A 24,013-nucleotide genomic window follows, 5' to 3' on the forward strand; every position below is an offset into this window, starting at 1 on the left:
TCAGTTAAAGTAAAGAAAAAAAAAAAAAAAAAAAAAAAAGAAAAAATAAAAATAAATAAATAAATTTGAAAACAATGTAAATAGAATTACCGGATTTGGCGGTTGGCTGCTCCGGTGAGGTGACGTTTTTGCTAAAAGGATTCAATGCTGCGAAGGAGAAAAGATAACAATAAAGACATAAAATAATTTAGCTGAACAAAATATACCGGACCCGACTCCTTGTCTAAACGGCTCCCACAACCCCCCCGCCCCCCCCCCCCCAAATTGGGAAAAAACCTTTTCTGTGCCCCTCCCTGATTTTGTTTCACTTTGTGTCGGTTGCACAGAACAGGCTTTTCACAATTGCCTTGAGGGAAACTAAATTGCAGAAGTCCTTGTCTGATATTAATATATTCTATATCTATTTATACTATCCGGATATAACTGGAAAAAAATTAAAAAAAAAAAAAAAAAAAAAAAAAAAAAAAAAAAAAAAAAAAACTTTCTTGCAAAACATTAGAACTCCCCCAGAATCCACATGCCCCGCCCCCCGTCCTGCTCTTTCAATGGTTCTCTGCCATTGTTAGGATCTCTCAGAGCTTGTCAGCAAATTACAGACAATCCCTGTAATGGTCTAAGTTTTGTAAAGAGAGCTTTTAATATTTGTGAAGACAATACAATAAAAGGCTGGCGTGACGCAGCACATCACAACATATCACAACATATCACTCAAATTGCATTTCTCCACTGTGGCGGCTGATGACTGTTCTTATGCCTCAAAAGCGGTCGCAGCGATCTCAGTTGGGGGCCTCTGTTCCCCCCTCTGGGTGGTCCAGTGCCCGTTTGGCTGACCCTGCTGGTCTACCCGAGGGGGGGGGGGGTGGAAGATACAGGCACACTGTCTGTCTGCACAGATTCCTGTCTCTTCAAAGACAGAGACACAAACTGATGACACCAGTACAGATCGCTTCCATGATTGGTGCGGTAAAAATGAAAAAAAAAAAAAAAAAAAAGGAAGAAAGGGAACTGGCAGGATCGCCAAAAATTTCTGAGCAACTGAAGCCTTAAACTAGACTAGAAAAAAAAAAAAAAATTAAAACAAATCAGATATGGGCCAGCACAGTGGCTAAGTGGTTAGCACTTCCGCTTAGCAGCACTGGTGTTGTCGGCTTGAATCCCAACCATGGCACTACCTGCCTGGAGTTTGCATGTTCTCCCTGCGCCTGCGTGGGTTTCCTCCGGGTACTCCGGTTTTCTCCCACACTACAAACACATGCTGGGAGGATAATTGGCTCTGGTCTAAATTGGCCCCAGTATGTATATGAGGGCGAGTTGGGGACCTTGGATTGTAAGCTCCTTGAGGGCGGGGACTGATGTGACTGTACAATATATACATAAAGCGCTGACGGCACTGTATAAGTACCTAAAATAAATATGTAATGTCATTTTTTTTTTTGGGAGACCTGAAGAAAATGGTCCCTTCTGCACCAACCCCAGAGCTTCCCCTAGAGCAGGGGTCTACAAACTGCAGCCCAGGGGCCAGATGTGGCCCTTTGCTTGCTTTTATCCGGCCTTTGGGGCACCATTTCATCCACTGATACCAACATTGGGGCATAATTTTCCCCACTGACGCCAACGGTGGGGCCCGATTCCGCCCAATGACGCCAACGGTGGGGCCCCGATTCCTCCCAATGACGCCAACGGTGGGGCCCGATTCCTCCCAATGACGCCAACGGTGGGGCCCGATTCCTCCCAATGACGCCAACGGTGGGGCCCGATTCCTCCCAATGACGCCAACGGTGGGGCCCGATTCCTCCCAATGACACCAACAATGGGGCCCAACTCCTCCTAATGACACCAACAATGGGGCCCAACTCCTCCTAATGACACCAACAATGGGGCCCAACTCCTCCTAATGACACCAACAATGGGGCCCAACTCCTCCTAATGACACCAACAATGGGGCCCAACTCCTCCTAATGACACCAACAATGGGGCCCAACTCCTCCTAATGACACCAACAATGGGGCCCAACGCCTCCTGATGACACCAACAATGGGGCCCAACGCCTCCTAATGACACCAACAATGGGGCCCAACTCCTAATGACACCGAAAATGAGGCCCAACTCCTCCTAATGACACCAACAATGGGGCCCAACTCCCAATGACACCGAAAATGAGGCCCAACTCCTCCTAATGACACCAACAATGGGGCCCAACTCCTCCTAAAGACACCAACAATGGAGCCCAATGACACAGATGAGGGGGACACTAATCCTTCCAAAAGACACCAACAATGGGGCCCAACTCCTCCTAATGACACCAACAATGGGGCCCAATGACGTCAAAGGGGGGGACACTATTCCTCCCAATGACACCAACAATGGGGCCCAATTCCTCCCAATAATACTCCATATTCTCATCGCACACGTTCCTGGATACGCTCTCAAGGATTTGGGAGCTACAGCAACGGCCAGCCGAATTGGACCCCATTGTTGGTGTCATTGGGAGGAATTGAACCTCATTGTTGGTGTCATTGGGAGGAATTGAACCTCATTGTTGGTGTCATTGGGAGGAATTGAACCTCATTGTTGGTGTCATTGAGAGGAATTGAACCTCATTGTTGGTGTCAGTGGGAGGAATTGAACCTCATTGTTGGTGTCAGTGGGAGGAATTGACAATGGAGATATTTACCAGCACACCATGGATCGACAAGGTAGCGTCCAAAACTGTTTTTTGTTTTTTTTTTTAATGCATGATCACATCACAGAGAAGTGCAAAGTTTCAGAGTCATGCAGGACCCCTTCGTCATCACATGCCTGACGAAGGTGCCCGGCGTGACTCCGAAACGTTGCACTTCTCTGTGATGTGATCATCCAAATAAAAAAAAACAAAAAACAGTTTTGGACGCTACCTTGTCGATCCATGGTGTGCTGGTAAATATCTCCATTGTCAATTCCTCCCAATGACACCAATGATGTGACACTATTCCTCCCACTGACACCAACAATGAGGTTCAATTCCTCCCAATGACACCAATGATGGGACACTATTCCTCCCAATGACACCAACAATGAGGTTCAATTCCTCCCAATGACACCAATGATGGGACACTATTCCTCCCAATGACACCAATGATGGGACACTATTCCTCCCAATGACACCAATGATGGGACACTATTCCTCCCAATGACACCAATGATGTGACACTATTCCTCCCACTGACACCAACAATGAGGTTCAATTCCTCCCAATGACACCAATGATGGGACACTATTCCTCCCAATGACACCAATGATGGGGCACGATTCCTCCCACTGACACCAATGATGGGACACTATTCCTCCCAATGACACCAATGATGGGACACTATTCCTCCCAATGACACCAATGATGGGACACTATTCCTCCCAATGACACCAATGATGGGACACTATTCCTCCCAATGACACCAAGAATGGGGGCAAATTCCTAAGAATGACACCAACGATTGGGCCCAATGACACTATTCCTTCCAATGACGCCAACAATGAGGTTCAATTCCTCCCAATGACACCAATGATGGGACACTATTCCTCCCACTGACACCAACAATGAGGTTCAATTCCTCCCAATGACACCAATGATGGGACACTATTCCTCCCAATGACACCAATGATGGGACACTATTCCTCCCACTGAGACCAATGATGGGACACTATTCTTCCCAATGACACCAATGATGGGGCACTATTCCTCCCAATGACACCAAGAATGGGGGCCAATTCCTAAGAATGACACCAACAATTGAGACCAATGATGGGACACTATTCCTCCCAATGACACCAACAATGAGGTTCAATTCCTTCCAATGACACCAACAATGGGGTCCAATGACACCAATGATAGGAAACTCTTCCTCCCACTGACACCAATGATGGGGCACTCTTCCTCCCACTGACACCAATGATGGGGCACTATTCCACCCACTGACACCAATGATGGGACACTATTCCTCCCACTGACACCAATGATGGGGCACTCTTCCTCCCACTGACACCAATGATGGGGCACTCTTCCACTGACACCAATGATGGGGCACTATTCCTCCCACTGATACCAATGACGGGGCACTATTCCTTCCACTAACACCAAAAATGGGGCATTGTTTTTTCCCTACTGACATAGGGACCTTTTCTACTCCCACCGGCCACACTCCGACCCCCCCTTATGTCTGAAAAAACGTAAACTGGCCCTTTTGTTTCAGAAGTTTGGAGACCCCTGCCCTAAAGGGATGATTATTCAGTAATTCCCAGCCACAGACCTGCTTTGCCCAGTCTGGGGGGTTCAGGGGGCTCCTCCGGCTCCACTTCCTCCTCCTCTCCGTCCTCCATCACCGCGTCTTGCACTTCTTCTGGTTGTGTGGCACGTGAGTTGCCCCACTCTGTGGCCGTCCGGCTGTATCTGGGAGGATGAAGCACAAAAGGTGACAATATGATTATAAACCATTTCACAGCTCTGAAGGAAGATTTAAAACGAAAAGCCGCCGGGGCTAAACAAACACTTTTCCTGATACAAGTGTAGATTGTAAGCTCTTAGGGTCAGGACCCTCCTATGCCTAGTCTTGTACACACTATACAGCAGGGACGGACCAATCCCCGGTTGCAGCGATTGCATTTTGACAGCTGGCCTCACAGGAAGTCCGAGTCCCCAATCTGGAGCTGCATCTGATTGGGTGAAAGGTGCTGGTTGGACGACAATTTTCCGCCCGGCTCCTTTAATCTTTTAATTGCAGGATATCAGGCGGGAAGAGGCCAGCAGGTTCGCTCACCGAGCGAATTTCATACAATGTATGTCCAGCTTAGGAAATGTTTAAAGGGAACCTGTCCAGCAGGCACAGAGAAAACCCCCATCTAGATGTGAAATCTCCAAAATTCCATCCATGGGGGGGTCTTACCGGCACCAGATTCCTCCTTCCACACAAACAAGGTGGATGTAGGAATCCCCCCCATTGTATTCTGTATTCCATGCGCCTTTGTCAGAAGTCAATCAATTGACTGATTTCTGTCAACTAAGATAGTCAATAAAAGGGTTAAGCATAGGCTTTCTTGTATGGGTCCGGGACCGGACAGGGGCCCCATCAGTTCAACAAGAGGGGGTCCGGAGGGCTTTATGATGCAGACAGTTGTCCCTCTGCAGCGCAGCTGCATTCTCTTCCACTCCCTCCTGCCGGCTGTCAGCTGCTGCAGGGGGAGGCGCAGGGGGACCGGTTTCGGGGACCGGTTTCAGGGACTGCCCCCCCCCCCCCCCCCCCCACTTCCTGATTAGCCTCACTCCTGTCCAGGTTCCCCTTCCTCTGCAACTCTAATCCCTCTGAGCCCCCCCCCCCCCCAGCACAGCCAGCTTCTCCTCCTCTCCCTCCTGCTAGCTGTCAGCTGCTGCAGGGGGAGGTGCAGGGGGACCGGTTTCAGGGACTGCCCCCCCCCCCACTTCCTGATTAGCCTCACTCCTGTCCAGGATCCCCTTCCTCGGCAACTCTAATCCCTCTGTGCCCCCCCCCCAGCACAGCCAGCTTCTCCTCCTCTCCCTCCTGCTAGCTGTCAGCTGCTGCAGGGGGGTGGCACAGGGGGACTGGTTTCAGGGATTGCCACCTTCCTTCCTGATCAACCCCCTCTCGTGTGCAAGATCTCCTTCCTCAGAAACTCTGATCCCCCAGTGTCGTCCCCCTCCCGCCCCCCCCCGGCACTTCCGACTTCTCCTCCCCTCACTCATGCCAGATGTCAGGTGCTGCAGGGGGAGGCACAGGGGGGGGGGGGGATCGGTTTCAGGGATTGCCCCCCACTACCTGATTAGCCTCTCTCCTGTCCAGGATCCCCTTCCTCTGCAACTCTGATCCCTGTGCCCCCCAACCCCCCCCCAATAGCTGTCAGCTGCAGGTGGCAGCACAGGGGGACTGGTTTCAGGGATTGCCACCTTCCTTCCTGATCAACTGCCTCTTGTATGCAGGATCCCCTTCCTCTGCAACTCTGATCCCCCTGCTCCCCCCCGGGACTTCCGACTTCTCCTCCCCTCACTCATGCCGGATGTCAGCTGCTGCAGGAGGCGGCACAGGGGGATCGGTTTTAGGGATTGCCCCCCCCCCCAATTACCTGATTAGCCTCTCTCCTGTCCAGCATCCCCTTGCTCTGCAACTGTGATCCCTGTGTCCCCCCCCCCCCCCACTCCACTGCTGACTTCTCCTCCTCTCCCTCCTGCTGGCTGTCAGCTGCTGCAGGGGGAGGCATAGGGGGGGATTGGTTTCAGGGATTCTCCCCCCTTCCTGATTAGCCTCTCTCCTGTCCAGGATCCCCATCCACTGCAACTCCGATCCCTGCCCCCCCCCACACACACACTGCCGACTTGTCATCTCCCTCCTACTGGCTGCTGGCTGTCAGCTGCTGCAGAGGGAGGCATAGGGGGAATGGTTTCAGGAAATGCCCCGCCCCCCGATCGACGCCTCTCCTGTCCAGGATCCCTTTCCTCTGCAACTCCGATCCCCGTGTCCACCCCCCCCCCCCCCAGCACTGCCAGCTTCTCCTCCTCCTCTCTCTCTTGCTGGCTGTCAGCTGCTGCAGGCACACAGGGGATCTGTTTCAGAATAGAGACTGGAGAGCATAACACGTTTACTGGCCTGTATCTTTCCTGAATGAACACAGTGAGTGATCAATACCGATCACTCCTGTGGTCATTCATAACTGAAGCATAGTAAACTCTTTACTATGTTTCAGTCTCTGAATGAACAGGAAGCCTCTGTACAGAGCGCCCCCTGTTCGTTCATTCTGCAGTGCAGCTGGGGCTGCAGAGAAAAGATCTGGGGATCTGTGCGCCCTCAATCTCTCTCTTCTTCTCAAAAAGTGAGACATTGGGGGTCGGTTTAGCTGCCCAACCTGAACGGATGTTAATGTAAAAAATGTAATAAGATGATGTAAAATAAAAAAAAAAAAGACAGATAATTAGGGGCCCATTCACACAGATACCCTGGCGGCATGAATGAGTGGTTTGTTCATGTAGCTGCAGCCGTGTTTGGGACCACACCTCTGCACCCACCTACCCAGGCTAAGAATAAGAAGGGGGGGAATCCGCTGGGTAGGTTGTATGGGGTCCCATGACTTCTAACAGCAGCCCTGGCAGGAACTGCCACACAATCAATGAAATTCGACCGGTCCTTCCTGAACCAGCCAAATTTTGATCCACGCACGGCCAGCTTACAGGAGGAGCTCCAGGCTCTCCCCAAAAAATGTAAGAGTCAGCAGCTACAAAATACTGTACCTGCTGACTTTTAATATAAAAGGAAACTTACCTGTCCAGCTATCCCGCGATGTCCTCACCTGAGCCTATTCTTCAATCAGCTTCGGGTGTAGGCGCCGGTGTCCTATCAGAAAGCCGCTACCCATCACAATATGTAATGGAAGTGACGTTCCGGCACGGCCATCTTGGTACACCCCGCACTCGTCCGCTGTAAGCCTGCAGTCAGAAGGTGGCAGCGGACATCTTTTTACACCCACCGAAGTCTTGCATTTCACACAGATTTTTTACCAGTAAACTGAGCTTATATAGTCAAATACTGGATTTGGAAGTCCGTGCGACTGTTTTGATGTTGAGTTTTAAAAGCATCGGCGAGCCTGCCGATCTCGCCGATCTGACAGAACACCGCTGATTTTAAAAATTCAACATCAAAAAAGTTTGACGCATTTCCAAATCCTGTATTTCACTATATTACGCTCAGTCTACTGGTAAAGAAATTAAGTGTGAAATGCACGACTTCCGGTGGGTGTAACAAGATGTCCGCTTGCCGCCTTCGCACTGTATCCTTACTGTGTGCAACATAAGAAAGGGGGAAGGTTTTGGGACTTTGAATGAGGTGCGTTTGCTCAGACCAAACAAAACATAAAAATTAAGGATTCCTTCCCTCTTTAGAACGTGGATGCACGGCTCCTGATGAGTGGATGCAGCCCACGAAACGCGTCGAGCCTATCTTGATGCATCCAGTTATATCTAAATGGTTTTACCAATTCCGGTTCCCATTAGTCTATATTTTGCTTAATATCTAATATGCATATCTTTTATCATTTTGTGCCATGTGAGCAACTATTATCTTGATGTAATTCAACAACTGTACCATGCATGTTATGCTGTATTATGTTCTGCCATTCAATGATCTAGTAATAAACATATGGATGATATTTATTTACATGTTTTGTTTGGTCTGAGCAAACACACCTCAAAGTCCCAAAACCTTCCCCCTTCCTTATGCTGCATACAGCACAGGGGATGGAGGCGTGAACCTTCCCTCACGTCTCACTCAAAGTCCCAAATGTTCCCCCTTTTTTTCTTGTATCCTTGTGTGGGTGTACCAAGATGGCAGCAACGGAATGTCACCAAGGTTGCATTTTCTGATGGGTAGCAGCTTTCTGATAGAACACCGGCATCTCAAGTAAGGGAAACGGGAAATGAAGCCTTTGCGGCTTCAAGGCCAGTTTCTTTCAGGGCTGGGCTCAGCCCTCCCCTTCTCTGAGCTGGCCACTCAGCTGTCAGGTTAATTGCCAGCTCCCTTCTCTCTCTCCACAGTTACTCAGCGGTTGATGATATCCTGCTCGTCAGTCCTGCCTACTTAAGCCGTCCAGTCCAGAGGAGCTCTGCCTTCGCCTTGGTCAGCATCACAGAGACGATCTCCTGCGATCCTGTTCAAGTACTTGCTTTGCCGACATCCCTTCTGGCTCCAGATCCTGCTTGCTGTTCCACTACATTGATCTCTGACTTCTGGCTTGTCTGACTATCCGTTCCGGTTACTGAACTCTGGCTATGTTTTGACTATGTTTGTTATTTTTACTTTTATTATTAAACAAATGTGATTTAACTGTACTTCTGTCTCAGCCTGATTTCAAGGTTTCTGACATTTTCCCACTGCGCATTTGTGAGCCGCACTGCACCTTGTGGATGGCCCTGTGATGTGTCCCAGAAGACAGCGGGGGATGGAAGCGGCTGAACTTCCAGCTCAGATCGCTGCGTTGCATCTGACTGGAAGTGGGAGTGGGTACCTGTCGAAACCAGGTACCCACTCCCAAACTCCCCCCCCCCCCCCAAAGTGCCAAATGTGGCAGTGGGGGGGGGATGCTTCCCCTTTAAGACTCTAAAATGGATGAGAACAGGCCTTAGAACTGTGGCACAGAGTCCTGCAGACCCGATCGATTACACGAAGGAAAAGGAAATCTACCAAAACTCCACCTGTGATGGTAAATCGGGTCCGATTGCATCGTCCGAGTACAGAAGACGAAACTTTACAGATAGACGGACTGATAGAAAACGCGAAGACGGGAACACTGACACAACCGCTTTGATTAGAGATCATTTAAAAAACAACATGAACTAAATACAGATTACCGCTAATCCCCAATTCACTGAAAGCAGAAGCCGCGGGACGTAATGGAAGCGCCGCATCCATCTTATTAGAGGATTAAATCTTTTTCTTTCTTATTAGTGGAATTACATTAACAGACTAATCTGATCAATGTGATCTGTGGATTTGGGCCCGGGGTGCGAGAAACTTAAAATGTTGGTTAAATCGGAACTCAAAACTCTATCTGAGCGGCACAACCTGAAAACATGATTTAACCGCTTCACCCCCGGAAGATTTGGCTGCTCAATGACCGGGTTATTTTTTTGCGATTCGGCACTGGGTCGCTCTGACAATTGCGCGGTCATGCGATGTTGCACCCAAACAAAATCAACGTCCTTGTTTTCCAACAAATCGACGTCCCTTTTTTCTTTTGGTGGTATTTGATCATCTCTGCGATTTTTATTTTTCGCGCTATAAACAAAAGAAGAGGGACAATTCTGAAAAAGAACACAATATATCTTTTACTTTTTGCTATAATAAATATCCCCCTTTTTTTTTTAATCAAAAAAACACATTTTTTCCTCAGTTTAGGCCGATACGTATTCTTCTACATATTTTTGGTATAAAGAAAAAAAAAAAAAAAAAAAATTATCGCAAAAAGCGTATATTGATTGGTTTGTGCAAAAGTTCTAGTGTCTACAAAATAGGTGATATATTTATAGCATTTTTATTTTTTACTAGTAATGGCGGCGATCTGCGATTTTTATCAAGACTGCGATATTGCGGTGGACATATCGGACACATTTTTGGGACCACTGACATTTATACAGCAATTAGTGCTATAAAAAAATGCACTGATTGCTGTATAAAAGTCACTGGCAGGGAAGGGGTTAACACTAGGGGGCGATCAAGGGGTTAAATGTGTTCTCCATGTGTGTGTTCTGACTGTAGGGGGGGGATGGGACTGTCTAGGAGGAGAGAGAGATCGGTGTTCATACTTAGTATGAACACACGATCGGTCTCCTCTCCCCTGACAGGACATGGATTTGTGTGTTTACACACACACACACACACACAGATCCCGGTTCTTCTTGCTCTTGTCACGAGCGATCGCGGGAGCCCGGAGGTCATCATCCCCGCCGAGCACTCGCATTGGCTCCGGGTACAAGCTGCCGGTGAGTGTGCGCCCCTAGTGGCCTAAAAAGGCGAAGCAACGTAAAGTAACATAGTTTTTTTGATTTTAGGATCAAAGAAAAAGATTAAAAGCAACAGTGTAAAAAAAAAAAAAAAAAATCGGTGCCCCTGACATGTGGAGAGGTGAATGCCAAACCTCCCCGTTCGGTAGATCTAGATTTGGGGAGAAGTCCCCTTTAACCCCCTTTCCATGGAGGCCCCAGATAAAAAAAAATACAATTCTTTCTCAACAATTCAAAGACCAATTACCCGGCATTCAGCCTGCTGCGGAAATCTTCCTCCTCCTCCTCCTCTTCTTCCTCCTCCTGTGCAGACGCCAGCTCAGCCGCCTTCTCCAGGGCCAGCTCACTGAGCCGCTGGGCTAGGATTAGTCTCTTGGAGCGCGAGGCGTACTTAATGGCCAAACTCATCACGTTGTGAGTCATGAACTCCGCCAGTTCCATGCAGCGGAATTCACGCTCCAGTTTGCAGGAAAGCTGCGGGAAAAAGAGAGAGAGAGAAGATGTTTACCCCGACATGGGCAACAAAGAGGGGCAACAACAGACAGACCGTTCTCTGGGGTGAAAGAACCGGGCACTTCATCTAATAGAAGAAAAACACAGAACTCCCTCTGGTAGTGATTGGCTGGAGTGAGCCAATTATCACTTTACTACAGGAAATCAACAGGTTCTCTTTATAGGTATTCACCCCGCCCACTGACACCTTCCCTGCACTGCTCACCCCACCCACCTACACCTTCCCTGCACTACTCACCCCGCCCGACACCTTCCCTGCACTACTCACCCCGCCCACCACCTTCCCTGCACTACTCACCCCACCCACCGACACCTTCCCTGCACTGCTCACCCCGCCCGACACCTTCCCTGCACTACTCACCCCGCCCACCGACACCTTCCCTGCACTACTCACCCCACCCACCTACACCTTCCCTGCACTACTCACCCCGCCCACCTACACCTTCCCTGCACTGCTCACCCCACCCACCGACACCTTCCCTGCACTATTCACCCTGCCCACCTACACCTTCCCTGCACTGCTCACCCCGCCCACCTACACCTTCCCTGCACTATTCACCCTGCCCACCTACACCTTCCCTGCACTGCTCACCCCGCCCACCTACACCTTCCCTGCACTACTCACCCCGCCCACCTACACCTTCCCTGCACTACTCACCCCACCCACCGACACATTCCCTGCACTACTCACCCCGCCCACCGACACCTTCCCTGCACTACTCACCCCGCCCACCTACACCTTCCCTGCACTACTCACCCCACCCACCGACACATTCCCTGCACTACTCACCCCGCCCACCGACACCTTCCCTGCACTACTCACCCTGCCCACCGACACCTTCCCTGCACTACTCACCCCGCCCATCGACACCTTCCCTGCACTACTCACCCCACCCACTGACACCTTCCCTGCACTACTCACCCCACCCACTGACACCTTCCCTGCACTGCTCACCCCGCCCACCTACACCTTCCCTGCACTACTCACCCCGCCCGACACCTTCCCTGCACTGCTCACCCCGCCCACTGACACCTTCCCTGCACTGCTCACCCCGCCCACCGACACCTTCCCTGCACTACTCACCCCGCTCACCAACACCTCCCCTGCACTACTCACCCCGCCCACCGACACCTTCCCTGCACTACTCACCCCGCCCGACACCTTCCCTGCACTACTCAACCCGCCCACCGACACCTTCCCTGCACTACTCACCCCACCCACCTACACCTTCCCTGCACTACTCACCCCACCCACCGACACCTTCCCTGCACTACTCACCCCACCCGACACCTTCCCTGCACTACTCACCCCGCCCACCGACACCTTCCCTGCACTACTCACCCCGCCCACCGACACCTTCCCTGCACTGCTCACCCCGCCCACCGACACCTTCCCTGCACTACTCACCCCGCCCACCGACACCTTCCCTGCACTACTCACCCCACCCACCGACACCTTCCCTGCACTACTCACCCCACCCACCGACACCTTCCCTGCACTACTCACCCCACCCACCGACACCTTCCCTGCACTACTCACCCCACCCACCGACACCTTCCCTGCACTATTCACCCCGCCCACCGACACCTTCCCTGCACTGCTCACCCCGCCCACCGACACCATCCCTGCACTACTCACCCCACCCACCTACACCTTCCCTGCACTACTCACCCCGCCCGACACCTTCCCTGCACTACTCACCCCACCCACCGACACCATCCCTATACTACTCACCCCACCCACCTACACCTTCCCTGCACTACTCACCCCGCCCGACACCTTCCCTGCACTACTCAACCCGCCCACCGACACCTTCCCTGCACTACTCACCCCGCCCACCGACACCTTCCCTGCACTACTCACCCCACCCACCGACACTTTCCCTGCACTACTCACCCCGCCCACCGACACCTTCCCTGCACTACTCACCCCATCCACCTACACCTTCCCTGCACTACTCACCCCGCCCGACACCTTCCCTGCACTATTTACCCCGCCCACCTACACCTTCCCTGCACTGCTCACCCCGCCCACCGACACCTTCCCTGCACTACTCACCCCGCCCACCGACACCTTCCCTGCACTACTCACCCCGCCCACCTACACCTTCCCTGCACTACTCACCCCGCCCGACACCTTCCCTGCACTACTCAACCCGCCCACCGACACCTTCCCTGCACTACTCACCCCACCCACCGACACCTTCCCTGCACTACTCACCCCGCCCACCGACACCTTCCCTGCACTATTCACCCCGCCCACCGACACCTTCCCTGCACTGCTCACCCCGCCCACCTACACCTTCCCTGCACTGCTCACCCCACCCACCGACACCTTCCCTGCACTATTCACCCCACCCACCTACACCTTCCCTGCACTACTCACCCCGCCCACCGACACCTTCCCTGCACTACTCACCCCGCCCACCGACACCTTCCCTGCACTACTCACCCCACCCACCGACACTTTCCCTGCACTACTCACCCCGCCCACCGACACCTTCCCTGCACTACTCACCCCATCCACCTACACCTTCCCTGCACTACTCACCCCGCCCGACACCTTCCCTGCACTATTTACCCCGCCCACCTACACCTTCCCTGCACTGCTCACCCCGCCCACCGACACCTTCCCTGCACTACTCACCCCGCCCACCGACACCTTCCCTGCACTACTCACCCCGCCCACCGACACCTTCCCTGCACTACTCACCCCGCCCACCGACACCTTCCCTGCACTACTCACCCCGCCCACCGACACCTTCCCTGCACTACTCACCCCGCCCATCGACACCTTCCCTGCACTACTCACCCCGCCCATCGACACCTTCTCTGCACTACTCACCCCGCCCACCGACACCTTCCCTGCACTACTCACCCCGCCCACCGACACCTTCCCTGCACTATTCACCCCGCCCACCTACACCTTCCCTGCACTACTCACCCCACCCACCTACACCTTCCCTGCACTACTCACCCCACCCACCTACACCTTCCCTGCACTATTCACCCCGCCCACCGACACCTTCCCTGCACTACTCACCCCACCCACCGACACCTTCCCTGCACTACTCACCCCGCCCACCTACACCTTCCCTGCACTATTCACCCCACCCACCGACACCTTCCCTGCACTACTCACCCCGCCCACCGACACCTTCCCTGCACTACTCACCCCGCCCACCGACACCTTCCCTGCACTACTCACCCCGCCCACCGACACCTTCCCTGCACTACTCACCCCGCCCACCGACACCTTCCCTGCACTACTCACCCCGCCCACCGACACCTTCCCTGCACTACTCACCCCGCCCACCGACACCTTCCCTGCACTACTCACCCCGCCCACCGACACCTTCCCTGCACTACTCACCCCGCCCACCGACACCTTCCCTGCACTACTCACCCCATCCAACACCTTCCCTGCACTACTCACCCCGCCCACCGACACCTTCCCTGCACTTCTCACCTCACCCACCTACACCTTCCCTGCACCACACACCTTCCCTGCACTACTTACCCCGCCCACCGACACCTTCCCTGCACTACTCACCCCACCCACCGACACCTTCCCTGCACTACTCACCCCGCCCACCGACACCTTCTCTGCACTACTCACCCCACCCACCTACACCTTCCCTGCACTATTCACCCTGCCCACCGACACATCCCCTGCACTACTCACCCCGCCCACCGACACCTTCCCTGCACTGCTCACCCCGCCCACCGACACCTTCCCTGCACAACTTACCCCATCAGACACCTTCCCTGCACAACTTACCCCATCAGACACCTTCCCTGCACTACTCACCCAGCCCACCGGCACATTCCCTGCACTATTCACCCCACCCACCGACACCATCCCTGCACTACTCACTTAGCCCACTGACATCATCCCTGCACCACACACCCCGCCCACCAACACCTTCCCTGCACTACTCACCCCGCCCACCGAGACCTTCCCTGCACTACTCACCCCGCCCACCGACACCTTCCCTGCACTACTCACCCCGCCCACCGACACCTTCCCTGCACTACTCACCCCGCCCACCGACACCTTCCCTGCACTACTCACCCCGCCCACCGACACCTTCCCTGCACTACTTACCCCATCCAACACCTTCCCTGCACTTCTCACCTCACCCACCTACACCTTCCCTGCACCACACACCCCGCCCACCGACCCCTGCCCTGCACTACTCACCCCGCCCATCGACACCTTCCCTGCACTACTCACCCGCCCACCGACACCTTCCCTGCACTACTCACCCCGCCCACCGACACCTTCCCTGCACTACTCACCCCGCCCACCGACACCTTCCCTGCACTACTCACCCCGCCCACCGACACCTTCCCTGCACTACTCACCCCGCCCACCGACACCTTCCCTGCACTACTCACCCCGCCCACCGACACCTTCCCTGCACTACTCACCCCGCCCACCGACACCTTCCCTGCACTACTCACCCCGCCCACCGACACCTTCCCTGCACTACTAACCCCGCCCACCGACACCTTCCCTGCACTACTCACCCCGCCCACCGACACCTTCCCTGCACTACTCACCCCGCCCACCGACACCTTCCCTGCACTACTAACCCTGCCCACCAACACCTTCCCTGCACTACTCACCCCGCCCACCGACACCTTCCCTGCACTACTCACCCCGCTCACCAACACCTCCCCTGCACTACTCACCCCGCCCACCGACACCTTCCCTGCACTACTCACCCCGCCCACCGACACCTTCCCTGCACTACTCACCCCATCCAACACCTTCCCTGCACTACTCACCCCGCCCACCGACACCTTCCCTGCACTTCTCACCTCACCTACCTACACCTTCCCTGCACCACACACCTTCCCTGCACTACTTACCCCGCCCACCGACACCTTCCCTGCACTACTCACCCCGCCCACCGACACCTTCCCTGCACTACTCACCCCGCCCACCGACACCTTCCCTGCACTACTCACCCCGCCCACCGACACCTTCCCTGCACTACTCACCCCGCCCACCGACACCTTCCCTGCACTACTCACCCTGCCCACCGACACCTTCCCTGCACTACTCACCCCGCCCACCTACACCTTCCCTGCACTTCTCACCTCACCCACCTACACCTTCCCTGCACTACTCACCCCGCCCACCGACACCTTCCCTGCACTACTCACCCCGCTCACCAACACCTCCCCTGCACTACTCACCCCGCCCACCGACACCTTCCCTGCACTACTCACCCCGCCCACCGACACCTTCCCTGCACTACTCACCCCATCCAACACCTTCCCTGCACTACTCACCCCGCCCACCGACACCTTCCCTGCACTTCTCACCTCACCTACCTACACCTTCCCTGCACCACACACCTTCCCTGCACTACTTACCCCGCCCACCGACACCTTCCCTGCACTACTCACCCCGCCCACCGACACCTTCCCTGCACTACTCACCCCGCCCACCGACACCTTCCCTGCACTACTCACCCCGCCCACCGACACCTTCCCTGCACTACTCACCCCGCCCACCGACACCTTCCCTGCACTACTCACCCTGCCCACCGACACCTTCCCTGCACTACTCACCCCATCCAACACCTTCCCTGCACTTCTCACCTCACCCACCTACACCTTCCCTGCACCACACACCCCGCCCACCGACCCCTGCCCTGCACCACACACCCCGCCCACCAACACCTTCCCTGCACTACTCACCCCACCCACCGAGACCTTCCCTGCACTACTCACCCCGCCCACCGACACCTTCCCTGCACTACTCACCCCGCCCACCGACACCTTCCCTGCACTACTCACCCCGCCCACCGACACCTTCCCTGCACTACTCACCCCGCCCACCGACACCTTCCCTGCACTACTCACCCCGCCCACCGACACCTTCCCTGCACTACTCACCCTGCCCACCGACACCTTCCCTGCACTACTCACCCCGCCCACCGACACCTTCCCTGCACTACTCACCCCGCTCACCAACACCTCCCCTGCACTACTCACCCCGCCCACCGACACCTTCCCTGCACTACTCACCCCATCCAACACCTTCCCTGCACTACTCACCCCGCCCACCGACACCTTCCCTGCACTTCTCACCTCACCTACCTACACCTTCCCTGCACCACTTACCCCGCCCACCGACACCTTCCCTGCACTACTCACCCCGCCCACCGACACCTTCCCTGCACTACTTACCCCGCCCACCGACACCTTCCCTGCACTACTCACCCCGCCCACCGACACCTTCCCTGCACTACTCACCCCGCCCACCGACACCTTCCCTGCACTACTCACCCCATCCAACACCTTCCCTGCACTTCTCACCTCACCCACCTACACCTTCCCTGCACCACACACCCCGCCCACCGACCCCTGCCCTGCACTACTCACCCGCCCACCGACACCTTCCCTGCACTACTCACCTCGCCCACCGACACCTTCCCTGCACTACTCACCCCGCCCACCGACACCTTCCCTGCACTACTTACCCCATCCAACACCTTCCCTGCACTACTCACCCCTCCCACATACACCTTCCCTGCACCTCCCAACCATCAATTTCACCTGGCACAGCCATGAGTCAAACCCCAATTGAGGCGTACAAAGGGTTAAAGATGTGTTTGGGCCTGGTTATTGGCCGCTTAGCCTCTAGCACTACACCAGTTGGTTTAACTGCTAGACACCAGCAGTTTACAATATATATATATATTTATTTATATCACACACACACTATATTACCAAAAGTATTGGAAAGCCTGCTTTAAAGACAGTCCATAAAGACATGGATGAGCGAGTTTGGGGTGGAGGAAGTTGACTGGCCTGCACAGAGTCCTGACCACAACCCGATAGAACACCTTTGGGATGAATTAGAGCGAAGACTGTGAGCCAGGCCTTCTCGTCCAACATCAGTTGCCTGACCTCACAAATGCTCTTCTGGAAGAATGGTCAAACATTCCCATAGAAAACACTCCTAAACCTTGTGGACGGCCTTCCCAGAAGAGGTGAAGCTGTTATAGCTGCAAAGGGCGGAGCCAACTCAATATTGAACCCTCCGGACTAAGACTGGGAGGTCATTACAGTTCATGTGTGTGTAAAGGCAGGTGTCCCAATACTTTTGGTAACATTGAGTGTGTGTATACATAGCTTTTTTTTTTCTGCGGGAACACGCTGAATAAGGTGCTGGGGTGTGCTGGGAGGGTCTATTGGTTTCAACTTCCAACTGCTGTGGGATCTTCTTGTCGCTAGGGGATCATTTGTTGTTGAGGTCTAATGTTGCTGGGGGGGGGGGGGCCCATCTTGTGTTTCTAGGGGGGGGGGGGGGTCAATTGTTGCTAGTAGGGTTCTACTGTTGAGGTAGGGGTCTTTTGCTGATGACTGATGGAAGGTCTATTGATGCTGGATACTAGGAGATCTACTGTATTGTCACTGGTGGAGGGTTTACTGTTGCTGAGATCTATTGTTGTTGGACAATTCCTATGGTTGCTGGTGGGGGATCCTATTGCTGATAGCGGGGATCTTGTTTTGCTAGGGGGTCATTTGTTGCTGGGAGGGACCTACGGTTGAGGGAGGGGTATATTCTTGCTGGCTGCTGGGAGATCTACTGTGTTGTTACATCAGGTGGTTTATTGTCGCTAAGAGCCCTTGCACACTGGGGCGGTTTGCGGGCGCTATTGCGCTAATAATAGCGCCTGCAAACCGCCCCAAAAGTGCCGCTGCTTTCATTCCAGTGTGAAAGCCCCGAGGGCTTGCACACTGGAGCGATGCGCTGGCAGGATGGTAAAAAAAGTCCTGCTAGCAGCATCTTCGGAGCGGTGTGTATACCGCTCCTTTACCGCTCCTGCCCATTGAAATCAATGGGACGGCGCGGCTATACCGCCGGCAAACCGCCTCTGCAGAGGCGCTTTGCGGTGGTATTTAACCCTTTAACGGGCGCTAGCGGGGGGTAAAACCGCCCCGCTAGCGGCCGCATACCGACGGTAAAACGCCGCTAATAATAGCGGCGTTTTACCGCCGACGCCGCCCCCCGCCCCAGTGTGCAAGGGCTCTAAGGGGGATCTATTGTCACTGTCAGGATCTATTGTTGCTGGCTGCAGAGGATCGTGCTCGGAAGTGGGTACAAGAGCCGATCCTGAAAGGGGGAGGGATTACTGGCACCTATCCTGTGAGGGGAAAAAAAGTCATATATATATATATATACACACACACACACACATATATATATATATATATATACACACACACACACACACACACACACATATATATATATATATATATATACACACATACACACAAGCACAGTATCTCACAAAAGTAAGTACACCCCTCACATTTGTGTAAATCTTTTCTTCTATCTTTTCATGTGACAACACTGAAGAAATGACACTTTGCTACAATGTAATGTAGTGAGTGTACAGCTTGTATAACAGTGTCAATTCATCATACAGATTTTCTGTAAAGGTGAACTTACCCTTTAAATGAATTTTGGCACACACAGACACTATATGATACTCATTTTTTGGTAAAATATAAAAGATGATGTTGCATCGAGTACATAGATACCAAACATGTCAAGATTTTTAAAATAAGATAAGAATGGAGTTGAGGTTTAATTGGTTCTGCTATATTTGGGTCGGGGGTCTAGAAATGAAGGACCTCGGGGGTCACGGAGGGGGTTAAACGCGGTTCATAGGCACCAGTCAGTAAGTTCAGCTTACCGCAAACATCTTCATTAAGAGTTCCTGCTGCTCCTTCTGGACCTCCATCTTGGCGTTCTCATCCCATTCATATCCACTCTTAGACCAATGGTCAAAGTAATTGGTGAAGATTTGTGACCTCCAGTATTGTTCCTGGATGGGAGAGAGATGAAGGAGAGATCGATAAAACGAAGAGAGAGGGACATGGCAAAAAAAATTAAAAAATACTTTGTTGTTCCTTTTACTGACTGGTGATTTGAACTAGATATATATATATATTATATACACAAAAAAAAGGGCGTCAATTTTGTTTGGGTACAACGTCACACAACCGCGAAATTGTCAGTTAAAGCAACGCAGTGCCGTATGGCAAAAAATGGCCTGGTCAGGAAGGGGGGTAAATCTTTCCAGGGCTGAAGTGGTTAAAGAGAGCAAACAGGCACACCTGTATGTAAATGGCCTTAGTAACTTGTGATCCCGGGGTCATCTTCTTGGTCCAAGGTTTATGCCGCCGCTGTAGCTGGTGTACCCAGGAAGGGATGGAGGGAGGGGCGCTGGCGGAAGAGGTGGAGGGAGGGGCGCTGGCGGAAGAGGTGGAGGGAGGGGCGCTGGCGGAAGAGGTGGAGGGAGGGGCGCTGGCGGAAGAGGTGGAGGGAGGGGCGCTGGCGGAAGGGGCGCTGGCGGAAGGGATGGAGGGAGGGGCGCTGGCGGAAGAGGTGGAGGGAGGGGCGCTGGCGGAAGGGGTGGAGGGAGGGGCGCTGGCGGAAGGGGTGGAGGGAGGGGCGCTGGCGGAAGGGATGGAGGGAGGGGCGCTGGCGGAAGGGATGGAGGGAGGGGCGCTGGCGGAAGGGATGGAGGGAGGGGCGCTGGCCGTCCCTCCAGCGCCATTCATTCTCCTTGTAAGAGGTTAAAGGGGAATTTTCCTTCTCTCTTCACATAGATCATCTCCTCACTTCCTGTTGTGTCTTCAGGCCAGGAAATGCCCTCCATTGATTGTAATGTCCTTCTACACCCCCCCCAGTCAAAAGGTGGCCAAGGTGAAAATGTCACCACAAGGAGAAATGCAATAAAATATAATAACCTCGCTGAGTAAAGCACACAGCTCTGGCCATTATGTTACCCATAGCAACCTCTGGAGTTTTTCTATTTGCCAATACAGATCCTTTTGGCTATAAAGTCCTCGGAATCTGCCCCTGTGTTGGCGGTCTTACCTCCATCTGCCCCTTTTCGGTGGTAATCTGACAATACGGAAGCTTGAAAGGCAGAATAGCCACGGCGGGACGAGGAAGGGTGGGGGGGAATCTGGAACCTTTGCACGGAATGCACCTTTATATAAAAAACAACAAAAAGGAACACATTAGACATCAGCAGGAGGTTTACAAATACAAATTAGCAAAGGACAGAGATTCCACCCGAAAGTGGAACTTCTGCTTGTTCGTCTTCCCCTCCCCCTCAGTGGTGGAGAAGCCTGCCATCTACAGTATAAGACAGGAATTACACTCCAAATGAAGATCTGCATGTCTTTGTCGGGGGGGGAGACACATTCTAGGTCAGGAGAAGGCAACCTCGGCCCTCCGGCTGTGGTGGGACTACAAGTCCCATGAGACACTGCAAGGCCCTGACAATCACAGGCATGACTCCTAGAGGCAGAGGCATGATGGGATTTGTAGTTCTGAGGTTGCCTACCCCTGCTATAGGTATTGAGGTGCCATTTAGTACCTGCATGTGATACTAAGAAATATTCTTGACATTTAAAATTCTCATATTTAATGCAACTAAAATATACGGACCCCCAACGCATGTATTTTGTCTATATTTACCCAGCCAAAGCTCAGGAAGGGGGGCCGCTATTTGGCTCTTAGGTTAAAGTGATTGTAAAGTCTCATTTTTTTTTCCTATAAAAATACCAAACATGTTATACTCACCTGCTCTTTGTAATGGTTTTTGCACAGAGCAGCCCCGATCCTCCTCTTCTTGGGTCCCTCCCTGAGTTCTCAGTCCCTTTCTCTGGAGCCTCAGCTGCACAGAATGACTGAATGAACAGGAGTATCTCTGTAAAGAGGCTTCCTGTTAATTCATAAACTGAAGCATAGGAAACAGTTTACTATGCCTCAACTATGAATGAAGAAGAGAAAAAAAAAGTCATTGCTTGGTACAGATCACTGACTATTCATTAAACACAAGGAAGGTGCCAGTGAGGTGGGGCCAGGGAAGCGCACAGGAGCCCAGGGCAACAGGACTGGGATAGAGAGGCGCCGATGCCCTCCGTTTCCTCCCTGCAGCCGCTGAATGTCTGCGGAAGGAAGAGGAGGAAAAGCGGGCATTTAGCAGCATGGAGGGATCGGTTCCTCTACATGCCACTGCCGCCTTCTTATCCAGGCGTACGGGGGAGGCGCACGGGCAACCCTGGAGCATGGAGCCAGGTCGCAAAGCCGATCCCTGTACATACGCTCCTGAACCGTACATAGCCCCAGCTACACACAGTATACAGCACTGTATACAAGCAGTGGGACAGAGCCTTCCCATTCCACTCCCAGAACAAAAATTCCGTCAGGCTGCTCGGCAATACAGAGGAAGCTTGGTATTTTCTTATCGTGACATCATCTGCCCACCCCTGAAACTAAGCCAATCAGAGGAAGCCTTGTATTCATTCAGATAATACAAAGCTTCCTGTGAATGGCTGAGCAGCGCTCGGCCCGACACAATGTTACTTTGTGAGTGGGACAGAAAATCTCTGCCTGGCCTGCTAATGCTACATACAGCTTATAACACTGACAGGGGGGGCATCTGTGAGGGCTCATTCACATGTGCGGTGACACGCTACCACTCACGGCTGTACACATGTGCAAGGACGGTGACACGCTACCACTCACGGCTGTACACGTGCGGGGACATGCTACCACTCAGGGCTGTACACATGTGCAAGGACGGTGACATGCTACCACTCACGTCTGTACACGTGTGCGGTGACACGCTACCACTCACGGCTGTACACATGTGCGGTGACACGCTACCACTCACGGCTGTACACGTGTGCGGTGACACGCTACCACTCACGGCTGTACACATGTGCGGTGACACGCTACCACTCACGGCTGTACACATGTGCGGTGACACGCTACCACTCACGGCTGTACACATGTGCGGTGACACGCTACCACTCACGGCTGTACACGTGTGCGGTGACACGCTACCACTCATGGCTGTACACATGTGCGGTGACACGCTACCACTCACGGCTGTACACATGTGCGGTGACACGCTACCACTCACGGCTGTACACATGTGCAAGGACGGTGACATGCTACCACTCACGGCTGTACACGTGTGCGGTGACACGCTACCACTCACGGCTGTACACGTGTGCGGTGACACGCTACCACTCACGGCTGTACACATGTGCGGTGACACGCTACCACTCACGGCTGTACACATGTGCGGTGACACGCTACCACTCACGGCTGTACACATGTGCGGTGACACGCTACCACTCACGGCTGTACACATGTGCGGTGAATAGAAATTGCATGCAATTCCAATAGGAAGCGTACCGCCTTCCTGTTCAAATTGCATGCGATTCTTTGCAGTGCGATGTGGGTTTGTATCATTTTGTATTGATGCAAATCACACAGCAAAGTATTGGTTTCGGTATTGTAGTACGAAGGCCTGGTATTGGCACCAATGCCGGTATTGGCGCATCCCTACCTACAGGATTAGATCAGGAGCTGAGGGGGCAACATATTGCCCCTCTGAAAAGCGATACGGGTGGGCGTGGACTAAGGGTTTTTACTGACCTGAGCTGCTGCGGGTTCTCATGCAGGCCCACCACCCAGTAGTGATCGGACTTTGACTTGCAGTGTTCTCGGGTGTTACACACCGGCGTCCAGGTGTTCCCCATTCCTCTGTTCAGCAGCCTCACCACCCCCTCCGAATCCACATAACACGGGCTCCCTACACAAGGAACAGAACAAAGAAACTGTTGTGTTTTGTGAGGGGACAGCAAATTTACACTGTTATACAAGCTGTACACTCACTACTTTACATTGTAGACAAGTGTCGTTTCTTATGTGGGGTGTACTTACTTTTGTGAGATACTGTATGTTATACATATTGCACATTTTCTGTTTTTTGTATTTATTGATTTTAATGGTTCACATTTGCACATTGGTATTGTTCTATGTATAGCACCTGCTAGACTAGGCAGCTCCTAAATCAGTATATTTAGTTCAAAGGGGTATATAGCACCTTATTAGAGCTGCAG

At 53.0% G+C, this 24,013-nt stretch overlaps 1 protein-coding gene across 1 annotated transcript in view; it reads right to left on the reverse strand.

Annotated features, from left to right (window-relative positions):
* Nucleotides 1–24,013, reverse strand: part of WDHD1 (WD repeat and HMG-box DNA binding protein 1) — a 93,852-nt gene that overhangs the window by 19,458 nt on the left and 50,381 nt on the right. Inside the window, exons 16-21 of the mRNA XM_073610173.1 lie at nt 23,547–23,703; nt 20,964–21,078; nt 19,774–19,905; nt 10,779–11,005; nt 4,284–4,423; nt 91–147 (exon numbers count right to left, since the gene is read on the reverse strand). Of these exons, the coding sequence (XP_073466274.1) occupies nt 91–147; nt 4,284–4,423; nt 10,779–11,005; nt 19,774–19,905; nt 20,964–21,078; nt 23,547–23,703 (828 nt within the window). The remainder of the gene's footprint in view (nt 1–90; nt 148–4,283; nt 4,424–10,778; nt 11,006–19,773; nt 19,906–20,963; nt 21,079–23,546; nt 23,704–24,013) is intronic.

The sequence above is a fragment of the Aquarana catesbeiana genome, linkage group LG13 (assembly GCF_042186555.1).
Source record: "Aquarana catesbeiana isolate 2022-GZ linkage group LG13, ASM4218655v1, whole genome shotgun sequence".
NCBI lineage: Eukaryota > Metazoa > Chordata > Amphibia > Anura > Ranidae > Aquarana > Aquarana catesbeiana.